Source organism: Cnephaeus nilssonii, assembly GCF_951640355.1.
Source record: "Cnephaeus nilssonii genome assembly, chromosome: 2".
In the NCBI taxonomy this organism is placed as follows: domain Eukaryota; kingdom Metazoa; phylum Chordata; class Mammalia; order Chiroptera; family Vespertilionidae; genus Cnephaeus; species Cnephaeus nilssonii.
The window spans coordinates 25,775,292-25,790,540 of NC_137073.1; the positions used below are offsets into that span (position 1 = coordinate 25,775,292).

General features: G+C 46.3%; 1 protein-coding gene across 2 annotated transcripts in view; it reads right to left on the reverse strand.

Annotated features, from left to right (window-relative positions):
- The window catches only part of MYH11 (myosin heavy chain 11), a 118,933-nt gene that overhangs the window by 102,201 nt on the left and 1,483 nt on the right, over positions 1 to 15,249 (reverse strand). For both annotated transcript variants that reach the window (XM_079797326.1, XM_079797327.1), the window contains exon 2: positions 1,524 to 1,885. In XM_079797326.1, coding sequence (XP_079653452.1) covers positions 1,524 to 1,868 — 345 coding nt within the window. In that variant the 5' untranslated portion in view covers positions 1,869 to 1,885. The remainder of the gene's footprint in view (positions 1 to 1,523; positions 1,886 to 15,249) is intronic.

A 15,249-nucleotide genomic window follows, 5' to 3' on the forward strand; every position in this document is an offset into this window, starting at 1 on the left:
TCTCTAAAACCAAGCATATCCTCGGGTGAGGATTTTTAAAAAGGGTATTGAGGTGGGGGGGGGGCGGGTTATGACAGATGTGGGGGTGCTCAGTCCAGACTTGTACATGGAAGAAAGAGCAGTTCACTAGCCCGTGTGCAGAGGCTCTCAAATATGCAATCACGAACCACTGTCACCGAGAAGGCACCACCGCACGCCAGCACCGTCGCAGCTGTTACCCCAGGGGGAGCGGTTTGTGTCTGCTGGGTTTTTCTAAATTTTCCAAGTCTTCTGTGGTGACTGTGTCTTATTTTCCTAATTAGGAAAAAAATCTGCAGGACAGTTTGAGAGAGGACAAAGGGCTTTTTGTGATTTTCACGTGGCACAATGTAAAGGGCAGGGCCAGAGGGCATAACAGTAGACGTGCCTGTTCCCACAAGTTTACAAAGGAACAAGGACATCTGACTGGTAATAACAAGAATGGCCATAACAACAAAAAAAAACACTAATAATAATAACAACAACATCAACACCTCGCGTTTTGAGCACCTACAAGGCGCCAAGTACTTTCTCTTTAGAGTAGCCGCTCTGTGAGGCTGGTACTATCCTTGTGTTCATTTTGCAGAGGAGGAAATGAAATTTCAGGGAAACTAGGTGATTTGCCCTGGGGATCAGCATCCCCTTCCTCCGAGGCCAGGCAGACAAAGGCTGGGTGGGGGACCCGCTGCCAACAGTCGGACACCAGGGTGACCATGTCCCTCTATGTCCTGGAGACCTGGTCCAACCCCACAGGGAGGCTGCACCCTCTGAGTCGCCCAACCCCATCATTCCAGTCCCACGGAACTTTCTGTGATGGTGGAAATACTTTAGCCCTGTGCTAGCCACAGAGGCTGTGGGGCCCTTGACAGGTGGCCAGTACAACTGAAGACATGAATTCTTAGACACTGATATTTAATTTCTATCTAAATTTAGGTCGCCACAGGTGGTCGGTGGCTACCATATTGGACAGCGCAGCTCTAGCTCACTCTGGTTGGCCCAGCTGACCCAGGGGAGTCCCGGTCGAATCTGGGCCTTCCCACTTGTGACCGGGAAGGCCTCCACGGGTCCTCGTGTCTCCCTCCCAGCTGGCTGCCGGATGCACCAGCCTTCCCAAGGAGGTCATGAGAGCTTCATCTACAAGATGGAGGAAGAGCAGGGAACTACTTCATTGAAATCCGTGGAGTGTTTACCATGTGCCTTGGCACTCTGCATATGTCATCACATGGAATCTCTGTACCACCTTCACCTGGGAAGGGTGGTTATCCCCATTCTACAGATAGAGAAGCCGAGGCTTCACGTGGTAAAATAACCTGTTCAATGCCACAGAACCAGGAAGTGTGGGACTGAGACTTGAACCCAGGTCTGAATGATTCTATCTCACCACACAGCTGCCCTCGGTCAGACCTTTGGCTTCCCATCCTGCACCCTGAACACGTCCCTAAACCTCTCCCCTCCCAGGGTGCCGGAGGCCGGGAAGGAGGGACTGGCGGCCCCAGGATACTCACATAGATGAGGCCTGAGAAGTACCTCTCCCTCAGGTTGTGTAGCACGGAGGCCTCGTTGAGGCAGGTCAGCTCTGCCATGTCCTCCACCTTGGAGAACTTGGGTGGGTTCATCTTCTGGATGTCATCTTTGCCCACTGTCACCTTCTTGCCGTTCTCCACCAGCTCCACGATCACCTCATCCCCCTTCTCCTCCTTGATGCTGGCCGCCTCGAAGCCCTGCTTCTCCGAAGGGATCCAGACCAGCTTCTTGGCAGCCCAGTCGGCCTGGGCCACTGGGCTGTTGATGAAGTTTTTGTCCACAAAGAGGAACTTCTCATCGTCACTGAGCTGGCCCTTCTGCGCCATGGTGCCTGGTCGGTCCCCTGTGGAAGAAGGCGACAGAGTCAGAATCGGGCCGGAGCTAAGCTCTCCCGTCACCATGTCTGGGATCAGCATCGGAAGAAACGGTCCGCAAAGTACAAGGGTGTCCCCTGCAGGACTGTTTATGTCGTCAAAGAATGGAAACAACCAGCCCTTCAAATAAAGACCTGCATCACTGCCTAGTGTCCATCACCATGGCACTGGCTACATAAACCACGGTGTTTTCATGCGATGAAATACCTGTCCAGGGGTTAAGAAGCGAGAAATATGTCTGCGTGTGTTGACATAGGAAGAAGATATCCAAGTCTTAACATAGAGTTACCACATGACCCAATAATTCCATTCCTAGGTATATACTCAAGAGAACTGAAAAATACATCCATACCACAACTTGTATGGGAATGTTCATAGGAGCATTATTCATAATAGCCCCAAAGTGTAAAAAACCCAAATGTCCATCAACAGATGAATGGATGAATAAAATATGGTTTAGCCATGTGATGAAATATTACTCATCCCTAAAAAAGAATGAAGTACTGATATATACTGCAAAAGGGATTAACCTTGAAAATATTATAAGTGAAAGAATCCAGTTATAAAGGGCCACATATTGTATGATTCCATTTATTTGAAATGTCAAGAGTAGGCAAATCCACAGAAATAGATTAGTGGTTGCCAGGGGCGGGGAGAGAATTAGAGGGTGACACCTAAGGGTACAGGGTTTCTTTCTGGGCTAATGGAAATGTTCTAGAATATTGTAGCAATGGATGCACAGCTCTGGGAATATGCAAGAAGCCATTGAATGGTATAATTTAAAAGGATGAATTATATGGTATGCGAATTTTTCTCAGTAAAGTTTTCAAAATTGAAATAAAAGGGGAGATTGTAAAACAGTAGGTATAACATCCCATTTTATTTTAAAATGTTTAGATTCCATGTAGCCAAATAAGTGGAGAAATGTGCACATATCAAGTACACTGATGAGGGGATTTTTACTTTCTATTATATTTATTTTCCAATTTAATTGTGGTAAAATATATAGAACATAAAATTTACTCTCTTAACCATCTTTTTTTAGTATGGTTCAGTGATATTAAGTGCATTCATATAACTGTGTAGCCATCACCACCACCCATCTTTAGAACTCTTCATTCTCCTTGCGAAACAGAAATTCTGTACCCATTAACAATAATTCCCCTTCTGCCCCTCCCAACCACCATTCTACTTTGTCTCTATAAATTTGATTACTCCAGGTACCACATATAAGTGGAACCGTACAGTATTTGTCTGCTTGTGACTGGCTTATTTCACTTAGCATAGTGTCCTCAAGGTTCATCCAGGGTGTTGCATGTGTCACAAGCCTGTCCTTTCTAAGGCTGGATAATATTCCATTGCACGGATAGGCCACATTTGTGTATCTCTCCATCTGGAAGTATCCATGCATCATTGATGGACACTTGGGTTACTTCTACATTTTAGCTATTGTGAATGCTACTCTGAACATAAGTGTACTTTCTATTACGTACCTTTATCATATTTATAGTTTTATAACTTTATTACATTTATAAAAATTGATATTTTAGAAAGATTTTGAAATAGCCAATACACATAAGAAAAAGGTATTCTGTCTCACTAGTAAGTGAAGAAACCCACGTTAAAGCAGTGAGATATTGATTTTTCACCTAACAGCTTGGCTAAGGTGAAAACCATGAATAATATCCAGCGTTGTCAAGAGTGTAGGGGCCCAGCCTCTGCACTCATTGCCCTTAGGATGGAAGAGCCTTAAAGTCCATGCATACTCCTTGGCCTGCAATTGCCTTTCTAGAGATTTAGCCTAAGGAAACAGGTAAGCGCTGACAGATGTACAAGAACGTACACTGTAGTGCTTCTTGGGACAGCGAAACCCACAAGCACTCTATGTGGCCTTCAGTGGGCAGGTGCCTTGTTGAATTGTAGAGCATCCTGTCAACACAATGCTAGACCACCACTGAAAATTCAAGACCTGGACTTTTATTTATGCCACACAAAGATTTTTTCCTCTTTAAACCTATTAAAGTGTTGTTTACCGGTCATGATATTCTCATTATAAATGTACAATTTGGTGATTTTCAGTAAATTTAGATTGTGCATCCATTATGATGATGCATTGTGGAACATTCTCATCACCCCCTAAAAGGGTTCCCTCCTGGCGATCTGCAGTCAGTCACTCCCTGTTCCCACCTCCAACCTCCGGCAACCACTGATCTATCTGTCTCCATAGAGTCCCCTTTTCTGGACATTTCATATGCCTGTTGGCCATACGAATATACTTAGGATACATTTCTACGTTGAACACATATATGAATGGAATGCTCAGCAATAGAAAGAAACAAACTACACCATAAAATAGACGAATCTCAAAAGCATTATGCTCAGTGAGAGAAGCCAGGCCCAAAAGATTGCCCCTCTGCTGAGTCACTGATAGGGAGCCCAGAAAAGGCCACACTGTGGTGACAGAGAGCAGAGCGGTAGTTGGTGGGGACCGGGAAGGAAACCGGCTGCCCAGAGTCGCAAAGGAACTTTCAGGGTGATGACAATGGTCTAAATCCTGATAACCATGGCGATTACATGACTGTGTACACCTGTCATAACTCGCTGGGCTGCAGACTTAACATCAGTGCATTTTTTAAAAAGTGGGTAAGTTTTACTGCATGTAGATGAATAAAGCTGATTAAAATATTTACAATAGGCCTGGCCGGCGTGGCTCAGAGGTTGAGCACTATTCTATGAACCAGAAGGTCACGGTTCAATTTCCGGTCAGGGCACATGCCCGGGTAGCAGATTCTTGCAGGTTCAATCCCCAATGTGGGGAGTGCTGGAGGCAGCTGATCAATGATTCTCTCTCATCATTGATGTCTCTACCTCTCACTCTCTCCCCCTTCCTCTCTGAAATCAATAAAAATATTTTTAAAACATTATTTAGAATAGACTCTTTCTTGTAATTTTGTATGTATGTGTATACATTTTTAAAGGTCTAGAAAACTACATACTAAAATATAAAACCCTGGTTCTAACTGGTCAAACATGGGACAGTTTGAAAATCAGTAAGAAAAATACACAAGAGTTTGAAAGGTGAATATGTTTAAATTATGAGCTCGTTATGATTTTAACAATTCATAGGCATCCTTGTAAGATGCTGGGAACAAACCCATTATTTGGGAAACTGGTTAAGAAAAGGGGGGAGGGCAACACATTGATTCTGCCTTTCTTACACAAATTGTTCAAGGTCACTACATAATTGACTAGGAGAAGTCTGTCTTTATTTTTTTTTAAGTCATTAAATGTCCTTTCAACATAGGGAGCCCATTGTGACACCTTCTCCATCTGTTTTCTAGATGTGCCCACGGGTGGGTGCCGAGGCAGCAGGCTCGTTAGAGGCCTGTCCAGTGGCCTACTCCATACCTTCTGACCGCACCTGCAGGAACGGCCCAGTTCTGGGGACACCTGCTCTCACCCAGCTCTTCCAACCTGCCCCTTCCCCCTCCCCCACCCGCTGCTGCTATGCTCCAAGGCAGAAGGTGAAGGCGCACAGTCACCAGGGCGTGCTGGGTGGTCAATGCCCCTACTTCAGCAAAAGACAATTCACCGTTCCTTTGAATTCACCGAGATAATCCTCACGCGTGGGCCCCAAATCCCATGGAGGTAGAGTAACCCCTATATCCACTGAATGGGCCCTGGCGCTGGGCAGCCAGTCCTGAAATGCAGGCTTTGCAAGGCAAAATCAGAGGGGCAGAAGCTCCAATACCTACTCTTCTCCCTCAGGGTGAAAATAACAAGAATGGAAACGAGAAGCTGATTTGCTCCAAGGGATGGTTATTTCTCTTGGGAGACCAGTTCTAGAAGCTCATTTTTTAAAAAGATGGAGAAATGAGCAAATCATTCCCTAAATCTGAATAATCACTTCCATTATTCAAAAAAGAGAAATAAAGAATAGCAGAGAACATACATTGTCCTGAGTTTAGCCATCACATTTCATGCAATTTTTACTTTTTGGTTAACCAATGTCACCCCAATAAATTCAATTTAAAAGTTGTTTTTGAATTTCTCTCAGGACTCAATAAGCCCAACAGCTTCCTCCCCTTACTCCACTTCCAGTACTCCCTCTACTTGGAAGAATTCCAGCTAATAAATGTAGGTGAAACAATAAAACCAGAATGTAGCAATTTTGTGACCCCCTGATAAAATAATGGGCCGTGGCTATAATATCAATAGTTGCTAAAACCATTAGGCCAGCGGTCAACTTCCTCATGTCTCAGCTTCAGGGGGAGGGTGGTGAAATCACGGAGGGCCAGGCCGACCCCCAGAGCTTCTTTCTGAGTCAGTAGGTCTGGGATGAGCCCAGGGATCTGCTCTCGTCTCACAAGCTTCCAGGTGAGGCTAAGGATGCGGGTCTCGGGCCCACACTTTCAGGCCCACTGAGCTAGATGAGAAGCAGGTGGAGAACTTGATGATGGATGGGCCAGGCTGGCAGCACCCACGCCTACTAATGAACCTTAACATCACACGAAGAAAGAATCGATCAGATACGACGCGTCTCCAGATGGGATGCCGTAGGAAGTGCCACACCACCAATGAAATGTTCTTACAAAAAGGAAAGAACAGAAGCTGACAAAGCTTCCGATCTAACCCCCGTTTACAGAAAGTACAGGGCACAGGGGACACAGTGATCAATGTCATGGGCGTGCAACGAAGTCCAGAAGGTGGAAAAGCATAGAACAGATGACTCAGCTTCTGTAATAGACAAAGTACCAAAAGAAAAAAAAAAGTCAGGGGACCCTATAGATTAGAAGGGATTTTAAGCCACGTAAGAGAAATGGGAGGAGGGTGATGATGAAATGAAACTCGCTTCAGGTGTGATAATGATTGAACTTGAGTGACAGGTACCTGAGGTGTCACACCCTTCCCTCTACTTTTGAATATGTTTGCAAGTTTTCATAATGGAAAATTCAAACAAGTACAATAGGAGATAAACACTGATAGAGGCAGAGAAAGAACGCCCCACACTCCAACATACACATACAGGCCAGCGCACAAATAAAGGCATATGTTGTACTTTTAAAAAGCCACCCCTTAAATGGAGAACTTTGAAGAATTAAAAGTAATTGTCGGCGGAGGGGGGGGGGGATTTTTATTTGACAAGCCCTCCCAAATGAAAATTTCATGAGCTAATTGGGAAAATTTGAACATTGACTCACTGTCGTTTATATTAGGAAATCTGTGAAATTCTTTGGTGTGAAAATGGTTCTGTGATTTCATCTGTTTAGAGAGTCCTTTCCTTTTAGAGACATTTGGAAATATTGACAGAGGAAATGATAAACCTGGGCTTATCTCAAAATAATCAGGGCAGGGAGGAAATGAATGGGGGTGGAGAGGAAACAAGATTGGCTCAGGTGTTGATAAATGCTTATGCTGTTCTGTCTACTTTTGCATGTTTGACATTTTTCCTTAAAAAAAATATTGCCATATAAAATTTATAAAACTACCTCCTACTTGTAAGCATTGTCAATAGCGCACCATCTCCCATTTGGCCTGTATGTCAAACCCAGGGAGGAGTTTTCTGAACACCAACAGTGATGGTTAACACTCCAGGACCCCACCAGGCGCTGGGCTCAATCCTTCACATGCAGGACCACCAAATACCACCACCACAGCCTCTGCAGTTACGTTTTATGATAAGCTCCATCTTACAGATATGGAAACCGAGGCTCAGAGAGGCGAAGGAATCTGCCTCAAATCACACAGGAAAAAGGGGCAGAGCTAGGATTTGAATCCATGCTTGATCGCATACTATGTTCTTCTGCCTCCCAGATAAGCTTAATGGGCTTGTCAGAAGCTCAGTGGAGTATTTGCAATGAACCAATTGATCCTTTTAGGCACCTAGCACCGTGGTCGGCAAACTGCGGCTCGCGAGCCACATGCGGCTCTTTGGCCCCTTGAGTGTGGCTCTTCCACAAAATACCACGGCCTGGGCGAGTCTATTTTGAAGAAGTGGCATTAGAAGAAGTTTAAGTTTAAAAAATTTGGCTCTCAAAAGAAATTTCAATCATTGTATACTGTTGATACTTGGCTCTGTTGACTAATGAGTTTGCCAACCACTGACCTAGCACATAATAAACATTCAAAATGGGACCCAAATCAACTGCACCCCACAATCAGAACAAATCTCACACACACAGTTGAGAAGGCAGATGCAAGGAGGACATACTGTGTGGTTCTTGTTCAAAATCAGGGGAAACTGATGGCGATACATCATGACTGGAAGGGTGGGACAAGAGGGGGCGCGCAGGCTGATGTTCTGTCTTAATCTGAGCGCCAGTTGCATGGGTGTGGGCACTTTATGGATATTCCTCCGGCTGCACGGCCACAGGTGTGTGCGTCTTTTCTGGACATAAAGCACACTTCCATGAAAAATTTTGGTTTCCTTTCCTTTTCCTTTCTATCTTTAACTGTGGTAAAATACATAGAACATAAGATTTACCTCCTTAATCATTTAGTTATACAGTTCAGTAGTACCAAGCACACCTATATTGCTTCCCAATCTATAACAAGTTTTTGAATGGGAGCTGATCATTCTCAAGAGGGCTGGGAGAAGTGTTTTATTTATTCCTAGCAGAATGACGACTAAATAGGCTCTTTCTTTCTTTCCTTTTTTAGGTTAAGACTCTTTTGCTTCCTTTTTTATTGAATTTATTGGGCTCTTTCTAATTGCAATGTTGGTGAGCTGCCTTGAAAGTCAGGGAAAAACAGCAAAAAATACAACCGAAAAAATAAAAGGACACAGGAATCCCCTTGGCCAGGAAGCCTGTCTAATCCAGGATTAAAAACACACAAACAAGATCAAGTGCAAAGAGTCGGTCTCTGTCCAAAAAAGGAGAGAGAGCATCTGGCTAGCTTCCCAGGGCTTTCATGCCTGTGACAGTTACGATGTGTGACATCTGCTTTGGTCCCAGGAAAAGAAGGAAAAGGAAAGAGGAGCTTGGCTTCGCCCTAGCAAAGCGTTTCCCAGAGTGTGCTCTGTGGAACCCCCATCCCTTGGAATATTTGGGGTAGGGTGGGGTGGGGTGGGGCGGGGTGGGGTGGGGTGGGGCGGGGCGGGATTTAGGGAGGTTGAGACACTCTTCAAAAAAAAATTTAAGCCCTGACCAGTTTGGCTCAGTGGATAGAGCGTCGGCCTGTGGACTGAAGGGTCCCAGGTTCGATCCCAGTCAAGGGCATGTACCTTGGTTGCGGGCACATCCCCAGTGGGAGGTGTGCGGGAGGCGGCTGATCGGTATTTCTCTCTCATCTCTCTCATTGATATTTCTGACTCTCTATCCCTCTTCCTTCCTCTCTGTAAAGAATCAATAAAATATGTTTAAAAAAAAAAAAGAAAAATTGAAGAAACAGTCTGTTGTTAAATCCATTTGATAAGTGCTCCATGTTCCCTCCCCCTCACTGAGGGGCAGAACCCTTACCAGGACATCCGAGGTCCCGGCAGGTCCTGAAGAAAAAAAAATACTACTTCACTCCTTTGAACCCAGAGCTCCCCAAAACATTTGGCCACCGACCTCTTTTCCCACTAAACACCGATGAAATCCCACAGGTTTGCCCTTGAGGAAATTCAGCGAGCCTCGCAAATGAATAGTGCAATATTAGTCAGCATCGCTGCTACAATTTATTGAGTGCCGGCTTTATCGCACTGAACCCCCGGAGAGATGCCATTACCTGACTTACAGATGAGGAAACAGGCACAGAGAGGTTAAGTAAGTTGCCCACCGTGGCACAGCTAGATACGGCGAAATCCCATAAAAAATGTATTTTCTAAGTGATCTCTTTTGCTTTGTCCACCTTCTTGGAAACGTGCAGAGAACCCGAGGGCTGAAGGAAATCCAGGCACACGTGCAACACAGCCTGGATCAGACTTGGCAGCCTGAGGGCTCCGAATAACTTGGCTTTATGGACTTGCCTCAGCATGCATGCAGAATCTCGAGTTGGGGACACCCCGGCAGAAAGGGTCAGGTCAGGCACGCAGTGGGGCCGTGCGGGATGAAAAGTAGCTTTGCCAAACTGCAGCAGAGACCCGAGTCTGCAGTCCTGGGGGAGAATTCTCCCATGCTGAGGGGAAGCAGAACCTGGCCTGCTGCTCCCTGCCGTGGTCTTTAATTTAGAGCTGGGTTTTCCATTTCAAGACTATGGACATTGGGGCTGGATAACCCTCTGGTGGGGTGGGAGCTGTCCTGTGCATTGCAGCATCTCTGACCCTCCACCCACCAGATGATAGCAGCATACCCTTCCCTGCTCATGACAACCAGAAATGTCTCCAGACGTCGCCAGGTGTCCCCTGGGGGGCAAAACTGTCCCCACTGAGAACCACTGCGCTGGAGTAAAAGGACGGGCTCTCGTGGGAAAGACAATTAAAGCTGAGGACAGTCGCTACTTCGTCAACACCAGCCTGGAACGTCAGCTGCGGACGGTCCCCTCAGATCAGACAGAGACAGCTGCCCAGGTGGGCAAACCTGCAGGAGGCCCCCAGCACCTCGTTTCTTCCTCTCCAAGCCCCCCTTCTCCTCGCCTCCCCTACCCACATCTTGCATCAGCTCCGAGGGCCGAAAGGACACCTCCAGGATTATGACCCAGGACTAAAGAATACGAAGTACAGCTCGTGATCAAGGGCTGCCCTTGAACGTTCCAACGAAAGCAAAGGACTCTGTCACTGCTGGTGTTAGCACTGCCTGGCACCACTGAGCGTGTCAGCCCCGGCTTCCTTACCAACAACACCTGGCTTCACTCTGAGCGCAAACAAGCTGTTCGTTAGCCTCAGGGTTACAAGTCCCAGCTCTGCTCCAATCTCGCTGGGTGACTGAGCAAGCCACTCGCCCTCTCTGTGACTTATATTTTTCATTTGGGAGGGAAAGGCGGGTGGGGAGGTGCTGGCCTAGCTCTAACATTTTATGGTATCTGTGATTCTAGATCAAAGCATTGAAATTGGACCAATTGAGAATGGTCAACAGCTTTAGCTTGCTTTAACATCAATTTTATTTTCCCCAGAGGACCTCAGGGGTAAAGGGCTTTCCCCTTTTGCTTCCGCATTGATGAAAAGTGCATAAAATACTCCAGAGCCCAAAGAGTGTAGGATTTGCACATCATCAGGCCTGGTCAACAGCCTCCCTCAGGATTTTACTGCCAAGCCACTGGTGCAAGATTTTGGACACAGATTCAAATGCCTCCAGGGTCAGGTGAGCAATGCAGAGTGACCCAGGCCAGACCTGGCTGGGCAGAGCCCTCTCACCCTCTCCAATGAGTATGGCAGCTCAATTCCCACTCCTGTCACCCAGCAAGGATGTGGGCCCTGTATACCAGACTTTCAATAGACCTGAAGTCTGAATTTAGGTTCAATACACCCATCCCTACAGTGAAATTACGGCACATTGTAAATGCCACGCAGGCAAAATAAAAGCATCTGGGCCTGATCTAGGACACAACCTGCCAGCCGGAAGGGCCTGTGAAGTGGAGAAATTGGTTCAGGGTCTGCTCCAAGTGTGGGAGGAGCCAAGCGTGCAGAGGGAAGCAGGAGAGGGACTGGACTCCCTAGATGCACCCATTCTTGGGGGCCCAAACTGTTCCTGCGAGGCAGCTAGGACTCTTCTACTCATGGGGTATCAGGCAAGGCATTTTATTATATACTAGAAGCCCAGTGCACAAAATTCGTGCATGGGTAGGGTCCCTTGTGGCTGCCTCCCTGCCAGAGGCTAAATCAAATAGCAATTAGCATATTAATGCAAAAAGGAACATTGGAATACCAATGGACTTTGATATTCAGCAGGGCTGAAAATCAGCATAATATTGCCCTGCTGTGGGCTCAATGGCTCAAGGCAATTTCCTAACCTGATAATCATTATACTGTTTACCAAACTTTACCTTTGATCTGCCAGTATGCATTGCTAAAGGGAAAATGTGCATTCAAGTGAACAAAAAGCAAATGAGACCCAGAAGTCCGTGTGTCTCTTCAAGAAAGAGGCTCCACCTGGCCCTCAATGCCTTCTAAATTCTATATTTCTTGTATAGCATTTTCATTTGTGTCGGCCCCTCCTTCAGATCCTGAACCCCACTGCAAAGGTCACAGCACCTCCCTTCCCCCAGACTGCCTGCCGCTACCGCTGGCCCCCCGCCCTGCCCCCTAGTCAAACTCCCAGTCGAGGGGACAATTTGCATATTAGGCTTTTATTATACAGGACATCTCTCCCTGTCTCACAAGTGTCCAGCGAGGTGGGCATTATTTATTATTCCTAAAATACTACCAAGGTCCAGAGAACTAAATTAAAGGCCTTCACTTGTAAAAGTTGGAGCTAGAGCCCTAGCCAGTTTGGTTCAGTGGATAGAGTGTCGGCCTGTGGACTGAGTGATCCTGGGTTCGATTCTGGTCAGGGGCACATGCCCAGATTGCGGGCTTGATCTCCAGTGGGAGGCGTGCAGGAGGCAGCCAATCCATGATTCCCATCATTGATGTTTAACTCCCTTTCCCTTCCTCTCTGAAATCAATAACAATATGTTTTTAAAAATAAAAAGAGGACCTGGAAATAAATTTTTAAAAAATTTGGAGTTAGGATTTGAACCCAGATCTGTCTGAACCCAATCTCCTCTTAGCAGAAAATGTCTCCTCTGCTCCATGGCCTCACACCACAGCCCCTTCCCTACCAACCACATCCCCCATCTTCCAAGATCATCTCCCCTGTCCTGCCAAGGGAGCCTGACCTCACCTTACAGGAAAAAGGTGAGCGGTGAACCTGCCACTTCAATGTTGCCTTATACCATCTCTCTAACTCATTTGCATACTGTTTTTAAAGTAACTACAGAAGGAAGTTATTTTAATTAGTAAAGCTAAATTATTTTTTCCTCCCTACAAAGACAGCATGGTTAGCAAGAGACATGGTAACTCTTATGGAGGATGCTTTGGTGATAGAACTGGTCATTTCTGGCCCTAAAGCCCCAATGTATTTTGTGTCTTACACTCTGGCACAGCACAGCTTAGAAATCAATGTACAGTCTTATATGTGACCATCAGAAGTTTACATTTACAATGTCCTTGGTGACCGCTTCAGCAATATCTATCCATTTTAAATGTGCCTGGTCTTTAACTTAGCAATTGCATTTCTGGGAATTTATCCTACAGACACATTCATACAATTAGACAAAAATAGATACACAGGATGTTCCCTGGAGTCCTGTTTATAAGAAATGGAGGGATGAAACTGGTATGTTTCAATAAGGGGCTATTTCAGTAAGATGCTATACTTCCATACAATGGAGGGTCATGCAGCCCATAAAAAAAAAAACCACCAAAATGTGCTGATATAGAAAGATGTCAAAAATATGTAATTATATAGACCAAAGCTTAATTTATGGAATGCCAATATTTGTGTGTAAAAGGAAGACTTAACAGAGAAAAGTTTTAGAAGAAGCACAAGAATACATTAACCATGACATCTAGAGATGGCAGGTGGGGGAAGGGGGGCAGGGAAAAGGCATTCTACATGGAGAGTGGGGAATGGCTAGCATGACCCTGGTGGCCTCGGACGCTGGCCCCTTCTGAGCGCACGTGTCACTGGCCGCTGCTGCGCCAGCGGAGGGAGGAAGCCCACGCCTGCACGAGTGAGCAGGTGACGAGCCCCATGGTCCTGTCTTAGGGACTTTGATGAGGACTGTTCCTCCCGAGCCCCTGCATCGCTGACGTAAGTCAGAGATACCCGCCTTCCTCCTGCAGATGCAACAGGCAGCACTAGCTCCTTCCTGCATCTTCTGAGCCCACAGGAAAGTTCTCTCAGATTCCTGCTTGGCCTTCTCCCAGCTTGTTTCCTCCACCGTGTGACCATGGTTAAACGTGCTTTAAGGTCGGGGATGGAGGGAGGAGACCTCAGAGAGCAGAAGAGCCACTGGGAAAGCCAGATAGGCTTCTCCCACTCACAGGGGGAAGCTCTCTCAGGGTGCCATGGCCGCCGTAAACCAATCTCGAATGGGCCAATGTAGCTGGAATTGCCATGCTCCTGACGCAGGAGGAAGTGTGGCTATACTAAAACAGAAGATTCAACCACTGCCTTTGGCTCCCATAAGGATTGGGTTTATGAAGAGATTACACAAAAGGAAAACTGGGAACATTTCTTCTTTATGGATAGACCACACAACAGGCTTCCTGCTGCTGCCAAGTACCAGCTGTGCCACCGTGAGCAAGGCCCTTCACGTCTCTGGTCATGTGTGCTATCAATAACCAGCCGCTCACGTTGACCAGGGGCCAGGCACGGTGCTCAGCCCTTCGTGGGCATCATGCCATTTAATCCTCCCAACAGGGTAATAATCCCTCAGGCTCTGGAGTTAGAAAGAGCTCCCTTGGTCAAAGCCCGTCTTCCTCATTGGCTAGTTATCTTGAGCAAGGTATTCACACTCCATGGTTATAAAACAGCGCCCATTGTACAGATAGGAAAACTGAGGTTTGAGAAGGCCAGTGTGGAGGGTTTTTAGTTTTGCTTGTGACAGTCTAGGATTCCAATGGATTTAAAATTGGGCTTGGTTTTCCAGAAAAATCTAATATATACCTGTGAGAATTACATGGGTGTGCCAAAGCTTAATATCCACCTGCTTGGATCCATCGTACTGAGGAAAGGAGACAACACCCTGCCCCCCAAAAAAATAAAACTTCCAAATAAGAGAGTAGGAAAAACTGATTCTCCTTTCCTCCCAATGCCTTCTCCTCTGGGCTCCTCCACTTGGTCCTGAATGGGAAGGACAAGGGCAGAGAAATCCCCAGAGTCCCAACCAACAAAGCTGCAATACGAGGCTAATTTGCGAGGGGGCTGGGGATGGCCTCATGGAAAATGCTACCATAAATGGGCATGTTCGCCTCAATCTCAGCCCTCGCACAGAAATGTAATGATAACAACTACCTTGTAGGGAATAACACGTCTATTTCAGACACAAAAATAAAAAAACATGGTGTATACAAGGCGGGCCCCCGAAGCTTCTCGGGGGAGACCCGGCTGGTTCACGTTTTGGACTCTTGGGGTGAGAGCCCACCTAAGGTCATCGGGCTAGTTGATTACCACGCCACCAGGGGACAAACGGTGCCTTTTATTTTAAATTCACAAAAGGTCAGTTTATGTTTTCTTCAAAGAGAAGAGGATAAACATTTGCCTTCTTGGAAACATTTGGTCCCACAAGAAACCCGACTCGGACAAAGGTTTTGCTCATGATAAAGAAAAGAAGGATGGCGAGGTCCAGGGTATAGACTTGGCATCAGACTGACCCAGGAATGGGATGTACCACTTGCTAGCTGTGTCATACCGGGCAAGTTACTGAA